General features: G+C 35.3%; 1 protein-coding gene across 1 annotated transcript in view; it reads right to left on the bottom strand.

Moving 5' to 3' along the window:
* Window positions 1-12,500, bottom strand: part of LOC130223164 (complement C3-like) — a 58,626-nt gene that overhangs the window by 43,923 nt on the left and 2,203 nt on the right. The window contains exons 2-16 of the mRNA XM_056455887.1: window positions 11,707-11,902; window positions 11,383-11,551; window positions 11,208-11,281; window positions 9,788-9,876; window positions 9,625-9,707; window positions 8,306-8,393; window positions 8,042-8,144; window positions 6,971-7,091; window positions 6,620-6,735; window positions 4,793-4,939; window positions 3,959-4,162; window positions 2,621-2,812; window positions 2,152-2,304; window positions 1,220-1,349; window positions 1-64 (exon numbers count right to left, since the gene is read on the bottom strand). The exon at window positions 1-64 is cut by the window's left edge and continues 8 nt beyond it. Of these exons, the coding sequence (XP_056311862.1) occupies window positions 1-64; window positions 1,220-1,349; window positions 2,152-2,304; window positions 2,621-2,812; window positions 3,959-4,162; window positions 4,793-4,939; window positions 6,620-6,735; window positions 6,971-7,091; window positions 8,042-8,144; window positions 8,306-8,393; window positions 9,625-9,707; window positions 9,788-9,876; window positions 11,208-11,281; window positions 11,383-11,551; window positions 11,707-11,902 (1,929 nt within the window). The remainder of the gene's footprint in view (window positions 65-1,219; window positions 1,350-2,151; window positions 2,305-2,620; window positions 2,813-3,958; window positions 4,163-4,792; window positions 4,940-6,619; window positions 6,736-6,970; window positions 7,092-8,041; window positions 8,145-8,305; window positions 8,394-9,624; window positions 9,708-9,787; window positions 9,877-11,207; window positions 11,282-11,382; window positions 11,552-11,706; window positions 11,903-12,500) is intronic.

Raw genomic sequence — 12,500 nt, 5'->3', positions numbered from 1 at the left:
GTGGTGATTTTCTGAAGACTCTGAGCTCTTCTTCTTCTCTTTGAAGGGACGACACACTCAGGTACTGGAGCATAAATACAAATCAACATGAGCTTTAACAGAGCAGCATTAACAGAGCAGTTTTCTATGATAATCTTCTTTCTTTTAGTTTATTGGAAACAAACAGTAAATAAGACTGCTAAGGTCAATATTATTATCTCCCTTTTCTGATTGTCTACAAAACAAACCACTGTTGTGCAATGACTACTAATTAACCTTACTTTCTGTTAGCCAGCACTCTCTTTTGGGGATTTACGCCTACCCAACTTTAAATAGTAATAGTTCTTGACTCCAGTAAGCTACAAACACAAATTATGTGGAAAGAAGACACTTTGAGCTTTACTGTGGTAAAAGGGGAAGTTACATGTTAAAAAATATAAAAAGTTATACATTATGAAGTCATGAGGAAAAAATTGTATTGTGTTCAATATTTGTTTTTACATATACAAACACAGGAAACATTAATATAATGTCCTAGAAAAAATGGCTTAAAAGCCAAGTGTCTCATGAGTTTCTATTTCAAATTTGATTAAGATAGCATGCAAAATGAGATTATTGTCAAAAAGTTTTCTGAGACTATATCGGTGTCCTTTTCCTCACCGTCAGAGGCACTTTCTCAAAAATAACCTTTCCAAACTGAAACAGTCACAGTAGCTGAATAATTTGGTCTACATACACAGTTCATGTACACGTATCTTTGGAAAGAAGACAATTTGGGCTTTATTATCCACCATTTAGAGTTTATAATGCTCAAAATAAAAAAAAATAAAAAAGTTATTGATGCTTAATCTAGTTAAGCCAAGTTTAATGTCATTTTAAGATGAATACTAGTATCTTGCAAAATAAGAAGTAAAATATAATGTAATGTCATCAGGGCAAATATAACCATAGAAATTAGTCATTAGAAATTAAAATTATGTTTAAAAATGTGTAAAAAAATCTCTGTTAAACATCACCTCAGACATAAAAGTGCACAGGAGTATAAGGAAAATAATTTAGTTTTCAACTGTAAGCTGTTTTTAGACTAAATAGAGAGTTGAGTTCTGAAACGAGGTCTTGCAATGATGTCTTATATGTCAAAAGATGATGGGAATTGTGATTTCTCAGTTCATGACAATAGATGATCGGTGACCTTGCTTGACCTCTGACCTGTGGTTTTATCAGTGATTATATCCTCTACCTGTTCTGCTCTCAGTTCCTCCAGCAGTGTGGGACTCAAACATTAGACCTGCGTCAATGAACACCCCCATACTGTCTCTTCCACCTCCTGCGGTGCAGCCGGTGTCGTGCTTCTCCACAATATCCCAGATCTAGAGCAACAAAGAGGCCATTTATAAGCCAAGCACTCAAAATCCTCAACAGCTATGTTTCCATCCACCTATTTTATCCACATTTAGGAATATCACATGGAAAAATGCTTAATAGAAACATCTAGACGTGCTTAAAGTTTGAAAGTGTGCATAAAAACTTCTGTAAGAATAAATTTGTTAAGATTTTTTGCACATAAACTACGACAAAAACACATTTAACAGATAAATTCCATCATGCACATCAGTAAAGTCATGTGATATAGTTATTCACAGATGATTATCAGATATAAATGTGTGATTTCTGGGAGTTTGCAGCTTTCCATGTTTCCAGCTTTCCATTGCTGCAGATCTGAAATGTTGTTTTGCTGATTGTAAGGCCTCAGCCGTCAGTCCGTCATCACAGTGCTTCAGTATTATTATTCTATTATTATTCCCTCCAGAACTGTCTTGAGCATCTGTCTGTGCTCCCAAAGAGCGTCTCACACCTTCAAAAGCCACTGCATTCACCACATGCATTGCATTGCATTTCGTCTTCATCTTCTGAGGCACAACTCATTTAATAAAGAAAAAACACCGCAGTGGCTTCTCTTAACACACTAATCCACATTTTTCTGCCTGATATTTGCTCCGGTTTATCAGGTAGTGATGACTTTGTTCTCTTTTGTTTCTCACTGGATGGAAACAGCTTTATTTACAAATGTATTATGCAATACTCCATGTTTCCATACATAAGTTTAATTCACATCTTTGAATGGAAACACAGCTAATGGTTGTACAAAAGTAGGTACCAAAAACCCTTCACCTTGGTCTGGGTGAGTCTGTTCTGGTTGAGTCCATGCACAGCTTTATCCACCGCCACCAGACCCACTTTGGCTCCAGGATCTCCAGTTATCAGCAAACTGAACTCTTCTCCTGGCTGGTAGATCGGCCGAGGCTCCTTCACCTGGACCTTTAGCTGCAAAACAAAAGATCTATTGGACTCCAATAGTGCCTGTGTGGAGTCCAACACTGGTATCTCTACACTCGGATCGCCATAGAAATGCAGCATAGTTCACTCATATTTCCATCTGTTCGTGGCTATGAATATTTGTATCACATATCAATAATCAAAAATAGAGAGATGATCATAAATTGTAAATTGTGGGCACATGCAAGCTATATTCTGCTCCCACAGCATTTCTTCAATCTTTTAAAACCATTCATGTGCCTGTCAGAACTCGTTGTACACGATATTACATAGTAGAATGAGTAATAATACATGCTTTACTAACCGTTCCCATGCATGTGTCCTTCACATCGACCCAGACTGAATCAGACACCACCTCATTGGAGCCCACATGGTAATAAGCCACAAAGCGGAAGGATGGCACCATGTCTTTGGTCACAGGTAGAGACAGAGTGACTAGAGCTTGACCTTGTCTCTTAAACCGGTCTGCTTGAACAATCTGACCTTTACTCAAGATCTGGAAATGCGAGTAAAATGTATTTATCCTCAACATGCACGCAACACAAGCTGTCAGTTTAAATCATTATTTTTTTATATATATAATTATTTTTTAGGGGTTTTCACCTTTAATGACAGGACAGTGGAGATTGACAGACAGGAAAGTGTGGGGAGCAGAGAGAGGGGAAGGATTGGGAAAGGACCTCGAGCCGAGAATCGAACTCGGGTTGCCACGAGCATGTGGGTGCTATATGTCGACGCACTAACCACTAGCCGACACAAGCTGTCGGTTTAAATCTTAAGTACAGCAAGTCCATTTTCATTACACTTCAGTAGTGCAATTAATCAAAATCATAATTGAGTTGTATTTGATGCATATTTAAGAAAGCGATTTTTATGAAATAATATTTAAGAAATATTTAAGAAAGTCTATTTCTGCCATCTTTCCTTATCTTCAGCATCTAAAGCCATTAAAATAAGGTTCTATTAGTTAGCAATCGGTCATGCATTTACTAATATTCAATACATTTATTAATCATCTTATTAATGTAAATAAAGTCGTTTATTGTTAGTTATGGTTAACTAATGTTAACAATTACTGTTCATTCTTAAATATTGTTAGTAAATACATTAATATTATTCAATGGGGCTGTTGAATGCTTGATTCTGATTGGCTGATGAAGATGTTTGGTTATTGTCAGATAAACGCACAGCTAAAGTAGTTCCGGCAGGTTTTGAGTGCATTACAGCTCCATATTACTACGCTGAATGATGAGTCAGAAATCACATCAAAACACAACAGAAGGCTTTGGAGGAGACGTGGAAGAAACTAGTGCTACACAAGAGCAGTTTGAGAGCAAAAACCTGACAAATGTCTCAAATACAACATCTGACTGATTTAGATGTGGGAACCAGAGGACAAGTGGAATAATGTATTAGGAAATAATAGAAAATAATGTACACCTGAGCTTTTACAACTACTCCACTTTACCTCATGACCACATCACCACCTCAGGTGTGCATTATTTACTAATGATTCAACATTAGAGTCAGTTTTTCTTTACTTAACTAATGGAGCCTTTTTGTAAAGTGTGAGATGTTTATTAGACGTATGGAAAACATGTTGCAGACTAATACTGCTAATATTAATAAGTCTATCATATACCATGTAAGTGAAATCTTGATCTCTGACTCCTGGACTTTTTCCCAGGTTCAGATTGACTTTCATTTGATCCCCGATCTCAAACTCTGCAGCGTCGATGCCGATGTGCAAGTAGTTCTGGGAGCTGCCTTTGGTCTTGTAGGCCTGAGCTATCATCTTCTTCAGTGCCTGCTGGTCATCGTCAAATTTGGGATCTTTGGTTTCTACCTGGAAGTGGACAGATTGATGCCATTATATGCCTAAAAACAGAAAACATCAACAGAAACAGTGTGTGTTTGAGGCTGGTTTGTGTTGAAGACCAGCTGAAACTACATAAGGGGATGTTCACACAATGTATTTTTCCTTTCCACTGCGCTACTTTTCTATTGTTTCCAATGTAAAGGTGTCTTTAGAAGTGCCGCTCACATGAGTACTGAATTTTCAGACACTGTGTCAAGTTAAAAGATCTTCAACTTTCAACAGCACAGCTCACCACTGTCAAGTTCAAAAGCAGTGGACCAATCAGAAGAGTTCGGAAGTGAGACAACGGTTGTGAGCTTCTGTTTATAGTAGAAGGTCATGACAACTGCTCAATTTACCATCATATCTTGTGGCCTTTTCCAGATATTTTGAGTTATACGATATATCTTCAAGTACTTATAATATTGTTTTCCCATTTCCAATTGTCTTTATTAAAACCACGTCTCGCATTTTCAGAATCAAAGACGCATTTGGTGTCAATGAGCCCTAAGACTGGCAAAGCATCTTAGGCTGGTTTAAGAGGAACTATCCTGAAACACATTAAACTCAGTAAAAAAAAAAAATCAGCATCGGTTCAGTTGAGATGTAAGGTCTTACAGTGATCTCCAGAGCAGAAGATCCTTCAATTGAATTGACGGTAAGCTTCGCAATGCCGTTGGATTTTGTTTGACCTTTGACCCCTCCAGGATTAACCAACACTTCCACATTTTCAGCAGGCATCTGGTTAGGGTCTGTTATGTAGACCTAAAAGAATGATAAAAAAGGTAAATAGTCAGTAAGTACACTGGTTATGGTGTTGGTTGATCTTATTCACAGTTTCTAAAGACCATTTAATGGTCAATTTAACTTGTGTTGAAGTTGAAAGCCCATGTACGCCAACCACAAAGGTTCCACATTTATGATTGATTAGATGAAATGTTTAAAATATTTTTTTGCAACGTACCTAAAATCAACATATAAATTCCCCAATAGCGAATAAGAATTAAATTGTTTGTTTAGGATTTATTTTAAGTGGTGCTATAGTAAATTAAGAGTTTAAGAGGATATTGTTTACAACACCACCTGACAAAAGTCTTGTCGCCTATCTAAGTTTAAGTAAAAACAAATAGTAACTTGCCTATTAGTTGATAATTTGGTATCAGAAGTGGCTTATATGAAAGGTAAAGGCCTCTAGATAACATTTATTTTACCAAAATAAAATATGATCATGCCTTGATTTTGAATGATTTCATTAGGACAGTAAGGTCTGACTTTGCTTAGACAAAAGTCTTGTCACTTAAATATAAATAATGTCCAGTTTAGAATATAAAGTCATGCTGCAGTGGAAACACAAGGAATATTGTGTCTGACTCCATCATGAGCTTGGAGGACTGCATCCATACATCTCTGCAATGACTCAAATCACTTAATAATAAAACGCTCTTGCAGGACTCCCAGAGTTCATCAAGATTCTTTGGATTCATCTTCAATGCCTCCTCCTTTATCTTACCCCAGACATGCTCAATAATGCTCATGTCTGGTGACTGGGCTGGCTAAACCTGGAGCGCCTTAACATTCTTTGCTTTCAGGAGCTTTGATGTGGTGGCTGAAGTATGAGAAGGAGCGCTATCCTGCTGAAGAATTTGCCCTCTCCTGTGGTTTGTAATGTAATGGGCAGCACAAATGTCTTGATACCTCAGGCTGTTGATGTTGCCATCCACTCTGCAGATCTCTCACACCCCCCATACTGAAGGTAACCCCAAACCATGATTTTTCCTTCACCAAACTTGACCAATTTCTATGAGATCTATGCGGGTTCCAGTAAGTCTTCTGCTGTATTTGTGAAGATTGGGAGGCAGTTCAACAGATGATTCATCTGAAAAATCTACCTTCTGCCACTTTTCCAAATGATCAACTAGATGCTCAAACAACTGGGATTGACAACAAGACTTTTGTCAGGTAGTGTAGTATTCGTTATTAAGTCTGTAACGTCTAATAAATCATACATTAAACAGTTATTTTATTAATGTCGTTTGGTTTTAACTGCATTTAGTGTGAAGTTTGCATGTAAAATTTAGTTGATTTATTGTTGTTTTTTGTTGTTAAAATGAGCTGAAACAACACAAGTCTTGATATTTATTTTGGGGCAAATTAATTGTTTTATGTTCAATCCACCTAAATCTTTAAAAACAAATAAGTACTTAATTCCTTCATATTGTCTCAACAAAAAGTTTTACAGTGTACAATATAAGTTGTATACACATAATAAAAATAAAGAAATTTAATTAAATTAAACTCAATTCAAAAATGGGCTTTGTGAAGTGTGAAGTTTCTTCAGTAAAGTGCGTAATAAGTGAATCATGGCAGAAATGTCAGGTCAGTTTGAATATTTTCACCAAATGTTTTATGAATACAGATGACTTATTTTAAAGAAAAGTTTAATACCGAGACACTGAAGGGCATTCCTGGTTTGAAGAACTGTGGTGTTTTTTGGAAATTGATGGTGTAAGGAGACGTCACAATCTGAATGCCTCTCCTCTGAGCTTCCACTAATTCACTGCCTGAAACACACCCAACACACTGACTACTTCAATTTAATATATACTGTAATATATCAACTAAAAGCTTATTTCTGTGTAAATTATTATGTATTAATAGATATTAAAAGTGTATAAACATTAAAAAAGAAAGAAATAGCACTTTTATAACTAAATTCCTGGTCTATTTACTGTGAAATATGGTTTTTAAAATGCATGAATTACAGTAGATTAGCACTGCATCTATAATAACTCTTACCAGAGTCTGTCAGAACACTGACTGAAATGTAGATTGATCGTCCAACCAGCTGGCTGATGTCTGGGAAGGTCTGAAGTATGGTCTGCTTTGTCAGCTTGGCATTGCCTTCTCCATCTGATATCTGCAGGTTATGTAAACGTCATCATCACATTGCATCAATTTAAAGGAAACTCCACTTTTTTGGATAAAGGCTCATTTTACAGCTCCTCTAAAGTTAAACAGTTGAGTTTTACCATTTATTAATCTATTCAGCTGACTTCCGGGTTTGGTGGAAGGACTTTTAGCTTAGCTTAGCTTAGCATAGATCATTGAATTGGATTAGACCATTAGCATCTCACTCAAAAAAAAAATGCTTAGATCATTTTCATATTTAAAGCTTGACTCTTTTGTAGTTACATCATGAACACATTACAGTCTTCATCTGATATCTGCAGATTATGTAAACATCATCATCAGGTTGCTTTAATTTAAAGGAAACTCCACATTTTTTTGGAAAAAAGACTAATTTTACAGCTCCTCTAGAGTTAAACAGTTGAGTTTTACCATTTATGAATCCATTCAGCCAATCTCCAGGTCTGGCAGGAGCACTTTTAGCTTAGCTTAGCATAAATTATTAAATCGGATTAGACCATTAGCATCTCACTCAAAACTTTTAAAAAAGAGTTTAGGTAATTTTCCTGTTTAAAGCTTTACTTTTCTATAGTTACATCATGTACTATGTCAGACAGAAAATCAAAAGTTACTATTTTCTAGGCCGCTATGGGTAACTATTAAGTAACTATACTCTCATTCTGGTATAATAATCAAGGAACTTTGTAGAGTGTAAGATGTGATATCATTGTGCTACTGCAGTCAATGTCAAACTAGTCTAAACTCTTATTTGAAATTTTTGAGTGAGATGCTAATGGTCTAATCCGATTCAATGATGTATGCTAAGCTAAGCTAAAAGTGCGGCCACCAGACCCTGAGATCAGCTGGATTACAAAATGATAAAACTCAACTGTTTAGTTCTAGGAGAGCTGTAAAATGAGCCTATTTATATAAAAGTGGAGCGTTCCTTTAAGAGCTCACCTGAACTCTTTGAAGAGAAGAGGGAATACTTGTTTTCCTGTCATCTTCCATCACTCCAAACACCACAAACGCATGTCCGTTCACACTGTTTCCATGCAGGTATCTAGAAAAGCAGATTTTATTTGTGACATCTTCATTAAGTAGGGTTATGGTGTAAAATATATCAAGAAACAAACATCATGAGTAACACTTGGACTAAGTAATAAACCATTCTGAAGTAGATCAAGGGGCAAAAATATATATACTGATATATACTGGTCTTACCTGGCTTCGATGCCAACCGTGAGACTGTCATCTTTCACACTGAAGAATGACTTACTGGGTGATAATGTCACTTCATAAGTGGGAAGAACTATAAAAATAAGGCCACAAAACAACAACGAATATCAGACAGATGTTTAGGTCCAAATGCTTATGACAATTTTGTGCAGTGCAAATATCTTTAAAAAGAACTGTAAATTACCATTTTTTGTATTTTGTAATTCTTATTTTTTAATTTATGCTTTTGAATAACATCATGGGAAATTGATCGCTCTGACGAATTTAGATCTTTTTAATTGATTTATTTTCTGGTTTGGTTGTGAAAATTATAGTACAATATGGTATTTATGTTATAAAATAATATACATATTTTTGTATTTCAATGGGCGGCGCAGTGGCTCAGTGGGTAGTGCTCTCGTCTCAAAGTAAGTAGGTCACTGGTTCGAGTCCTGGCTGGGCCAGTTGGCATTTCTGTGTGGAGTTTGCATGTTCTCCCCATGTTCCTGTGGGTTTCCTCCAGGTGCTCTGGTTTCCCCTACAAGTCCAAAGACATGCGCTATAGGGGAATTGGGTAAGCTAAATTGTCCGTAGTGTATGTCTCAATGAGTGTTTATGGGTGTTTTCCAGTACTGGGTAGCGGCTGGAAAGGCATCCGTACGTAAAATATATGCTGGATAAATTGCCAGTTCATTCCGCTGTGGTGACCCCTGATTAATAATGGGACTAAGCCGAAAATAAAATGAATGAATGAATTTATTTATGAATGAATATTTAATATATATAATATTTATTTTTATATATTTGTTTTATAAAAATACAAATATAAAACTTATCATTTATTTCAAATAGCCAACCAATGGTCCCTATTCATGATCCCTATTCATTTTAAAAGTGGCTAGTTTCAAAGTGTTTGGTTATTAAAATAAAATTAAATAATATTTTTAGAAACACTGCCTTGCCTATAAACTAAATTAAGTATAAATTTGAAGTACTAAAATTACTAAAACTAAAAAAAGAAAACTAAATAAAATAATAATAAGAAACTTACAAAATCACACAGTAAAAGAACTAGTTTAAGTTATAAGCTAAATTAATATTTGAATAAATATATTATACAGTGCATAAAAACAATGCGTAAAATAGCACCGGTCAGTTCCCACTTGCAACTAAATACATGTATTCTCTATAAAAATATATATAAATGCAAAATATATTAACTTTCAGTGGTGTCAGATGATTTTGGGCATATCTGTATATACTGTATGTCATATTTCAGTTGTTATATTTAACAAAAGCATAACAGACAGACATAAATCACCCACCGTATTCTTTGATTTCAAAGTCGGCTGTGTAATTTTTTTGTGGTGTGTTTGTGAATCTTGTGACCACCTTCCAGATCCCAGGACTAAAAACACAAGCACATCAGTCACATCAAAACTGGCAACTAGTAGCCTGAAATGATCATGTCATGTTGAGCAAACACACCTGGCAGGTTGAGGTACGACGTATTTTCCTGATCTAATCCCTTGCTTTGGAAATATGGTTTCTCTCATCAATGTGATGCCTTGAGGATCCTTAAAAAAACAAAACAAACATTCACAATATAGTCAGAAATATGCTGTTTAAAAGGATTTTCATTAAGCTAATTTACAAGAGCCAGAACAGCAAAAACGTCTAAATATCAATGTTTAAAAAGGTTTAAGTGCATTTTTCTGTAAGATTACCATTATGTCCAATGGTATTGTTTTCAACTATTTTCAAATCAAATCAAATCAAATCACTTTTATTGTCACATCATCAGCAGTACATGTGCTGTGATGAGTGAAAAGCTTAGGTGCTGGCTCCAGACAGTGCAAAATACAGACAGTGCAAATACGATGACAGTGCAAAATACAGACAGTGCAAATACAACTATAGAGCAAAATACAACAACACACTCCCAAAAAAAACAGGACAATGTAAAATTGGCAGTGCTGACAGCAATATGTTACTAAGATATGTTCAATTAATTTATCAGACTGTTGGAATTCTTGATTTTGATTGGCTGGAAACAATGCATAAATTAATGCACATCTACAAATAACATTGTTTAGGAAAGTTTTATTGCATTTTCTGGTAAAATTACTATTATTTCCACTGTTATTGTTTGTTTAGGCTTTTTTTACTAAGACATGTTCAGTCATTTTAATTTATTCCATGGGTTTGATAAAATTCTTGATTCTGATTGGCTGGAAAGTGTGGAGTGAGTAAGGAATAACTGATGATGAGCCACTGAATTATTAGAAAATAATGCACTAATAATCTAGATTGTTTAGAAATGTTTTTGTGCATTTTTTTCTGTAAGGTTACCAACATTTCCACTGCTAATACACTATAAAAAAATCTTGGTGCTTTAAATTGTTTAGTTGAATCAAATGAAATTTTCTAGTCATATCAAATTAGTCAAACTGACTAAAAATATTAAGTCTAACTTATTAAAACAAGTTAGAGCAACATAAAAACATTTGTTGTCATGACTGTTTGAAATTATTTTACAAACACAAGTTCAGTTATTTTAATTTATTCCAAGGGTCAGATGAAATTCTTGATTCTGAGTGGCTGGAAACAGTGACTTGTCGTTGAGTAGTTGAATTATTAGAAATAATGCATGTCTAGAAACATCATTGTTTAGGAAGTGCATTTTTGCACATTTTTCCAAAGTGGAAATAATAGTAATATTACAAATAAATGCACTAAAACTTTCCTTAATTTTTATTTAACCCATGGAACAAATTTAAATAACCAAATTTGTCTTTGTAACATGTTCAAACACGACACAAAGTTGATTATCACTACCAGAACAGAAACAAAGACTTCCTTAAATGTCACCATTTATGAAAGATTAAGTGCATTTTAGTATGATTACCATGATTTCCACTGATACTCCAGCATTTTCAAGTGGCTTCAGACCAGACGTCAGTGAGAAGATCCTGTATTGAACTGCAGAAAGGATTTAACATGACATGTGGTTCATTTTTCAGCCGCAAATAGTTTTTTTTTATAGGGAGCTTATAATGTTTAAGCATATCCTTTATTCCTACCGTTGCTACCAGGTGTGTAGATGGGCTTGTCAGTCTGTACAAATATATATCCAGACTGGAACGACAGCAAGACCACTTTCTCCAGAGTGTGAGTTGGAAATTGAGCTTGCAGATACACATACTGCTTCTCCAGAGGATCATCAGAGAAATAGTCACGATCACTGGGAATCTGCACAACAGTAATTAACAATGAAAGATCTACTCCATGCTTTAACACATTGAAATTGTAAATAAAATAGCTGATTGTTCAAATATGAAGTTTGACCTTTCATGAATCACACACAATCTCTTGCATAACAGCACAGTGTGTCAAAGTGGCGTCACCTTTATATCTGCGAGGATCTGGAAATTGTTTTCGTTAGTCAGTGTTACTGTTTTCGACAGGATCTCCAAGTTCTTCTTCGGGTGGTTCTTTACAGAGATCTTCACCTTTAGGTTTCCTCCAGAGTAATCCTGCGCCTCCACAAACACGTTCTCTGTTGAACCCACTCTCAGGAGATTAGGTGCCGATAGCACATATCTGAGGAGATCAAATCATTGTCATATTTTATATTAAAAAGGTGACCTATTACAGTATGTTGCTGTTTATAAGATGTAAAATACGTCTCTGAGTGTGTGTGTGTGTGTTTCAGCTCAAAATACCACACAAATAATGTTTTGTAACAGTTTGAAATTGCCCCTTTTAGGCTTTGATCCTAATTGTGGTGTTTTGGTAACTGTTGCTTTAAATTCAAACGAGATTGTGCTTTTTTCAAAAGAGGGCGGAGCTACAAATGCCTATGCCATCTACTCCCGGGAGGGGGTAGAAATCAGGGGTTGTGTGATTTACTTTCAGAAGGAAGTTGAAATTGCATGTAATTAGAGCTGTAAAGCTTAACTTTTCAATTTTAGGTGAAAAACCGAATCTGTTGGAGATGACCAATAGATTAATAGGTAGCGAAAAAGTCCACGGGGGTGGGGGGTGATCACCAAAATGGGGAAGTCCCAGAGTAAAGTGAGAAAATATGATACACTGGTGTTTTGGAATATGGAAAAATATATGGAAAGTGGTCTTTACACTGTTTTTATATTATTTGTTTTTACTTTATTCATACTTGCCTCTTTTAATCCTGTTTATG

The sequence above is a fragment of the Danio aesculapii genome, chromosome 1 (assembly GCF_903798145.1).
Source record: "Danio aesculapii chromosome 1, fDanAes4.1, whole genome shotgun sequence".
NCBI classification, from domain to species: Eukaryota; Metazoa; Chordata; class Actinopteri; order Cypriniformes; family Danionidae; genus Danio; species Danio aesculapii.
The sequence above is the reverse complement of the archived record's forward strand: the minus strand, read 5'-3'. Positions and strand labels throughout refer to the sequence as shown.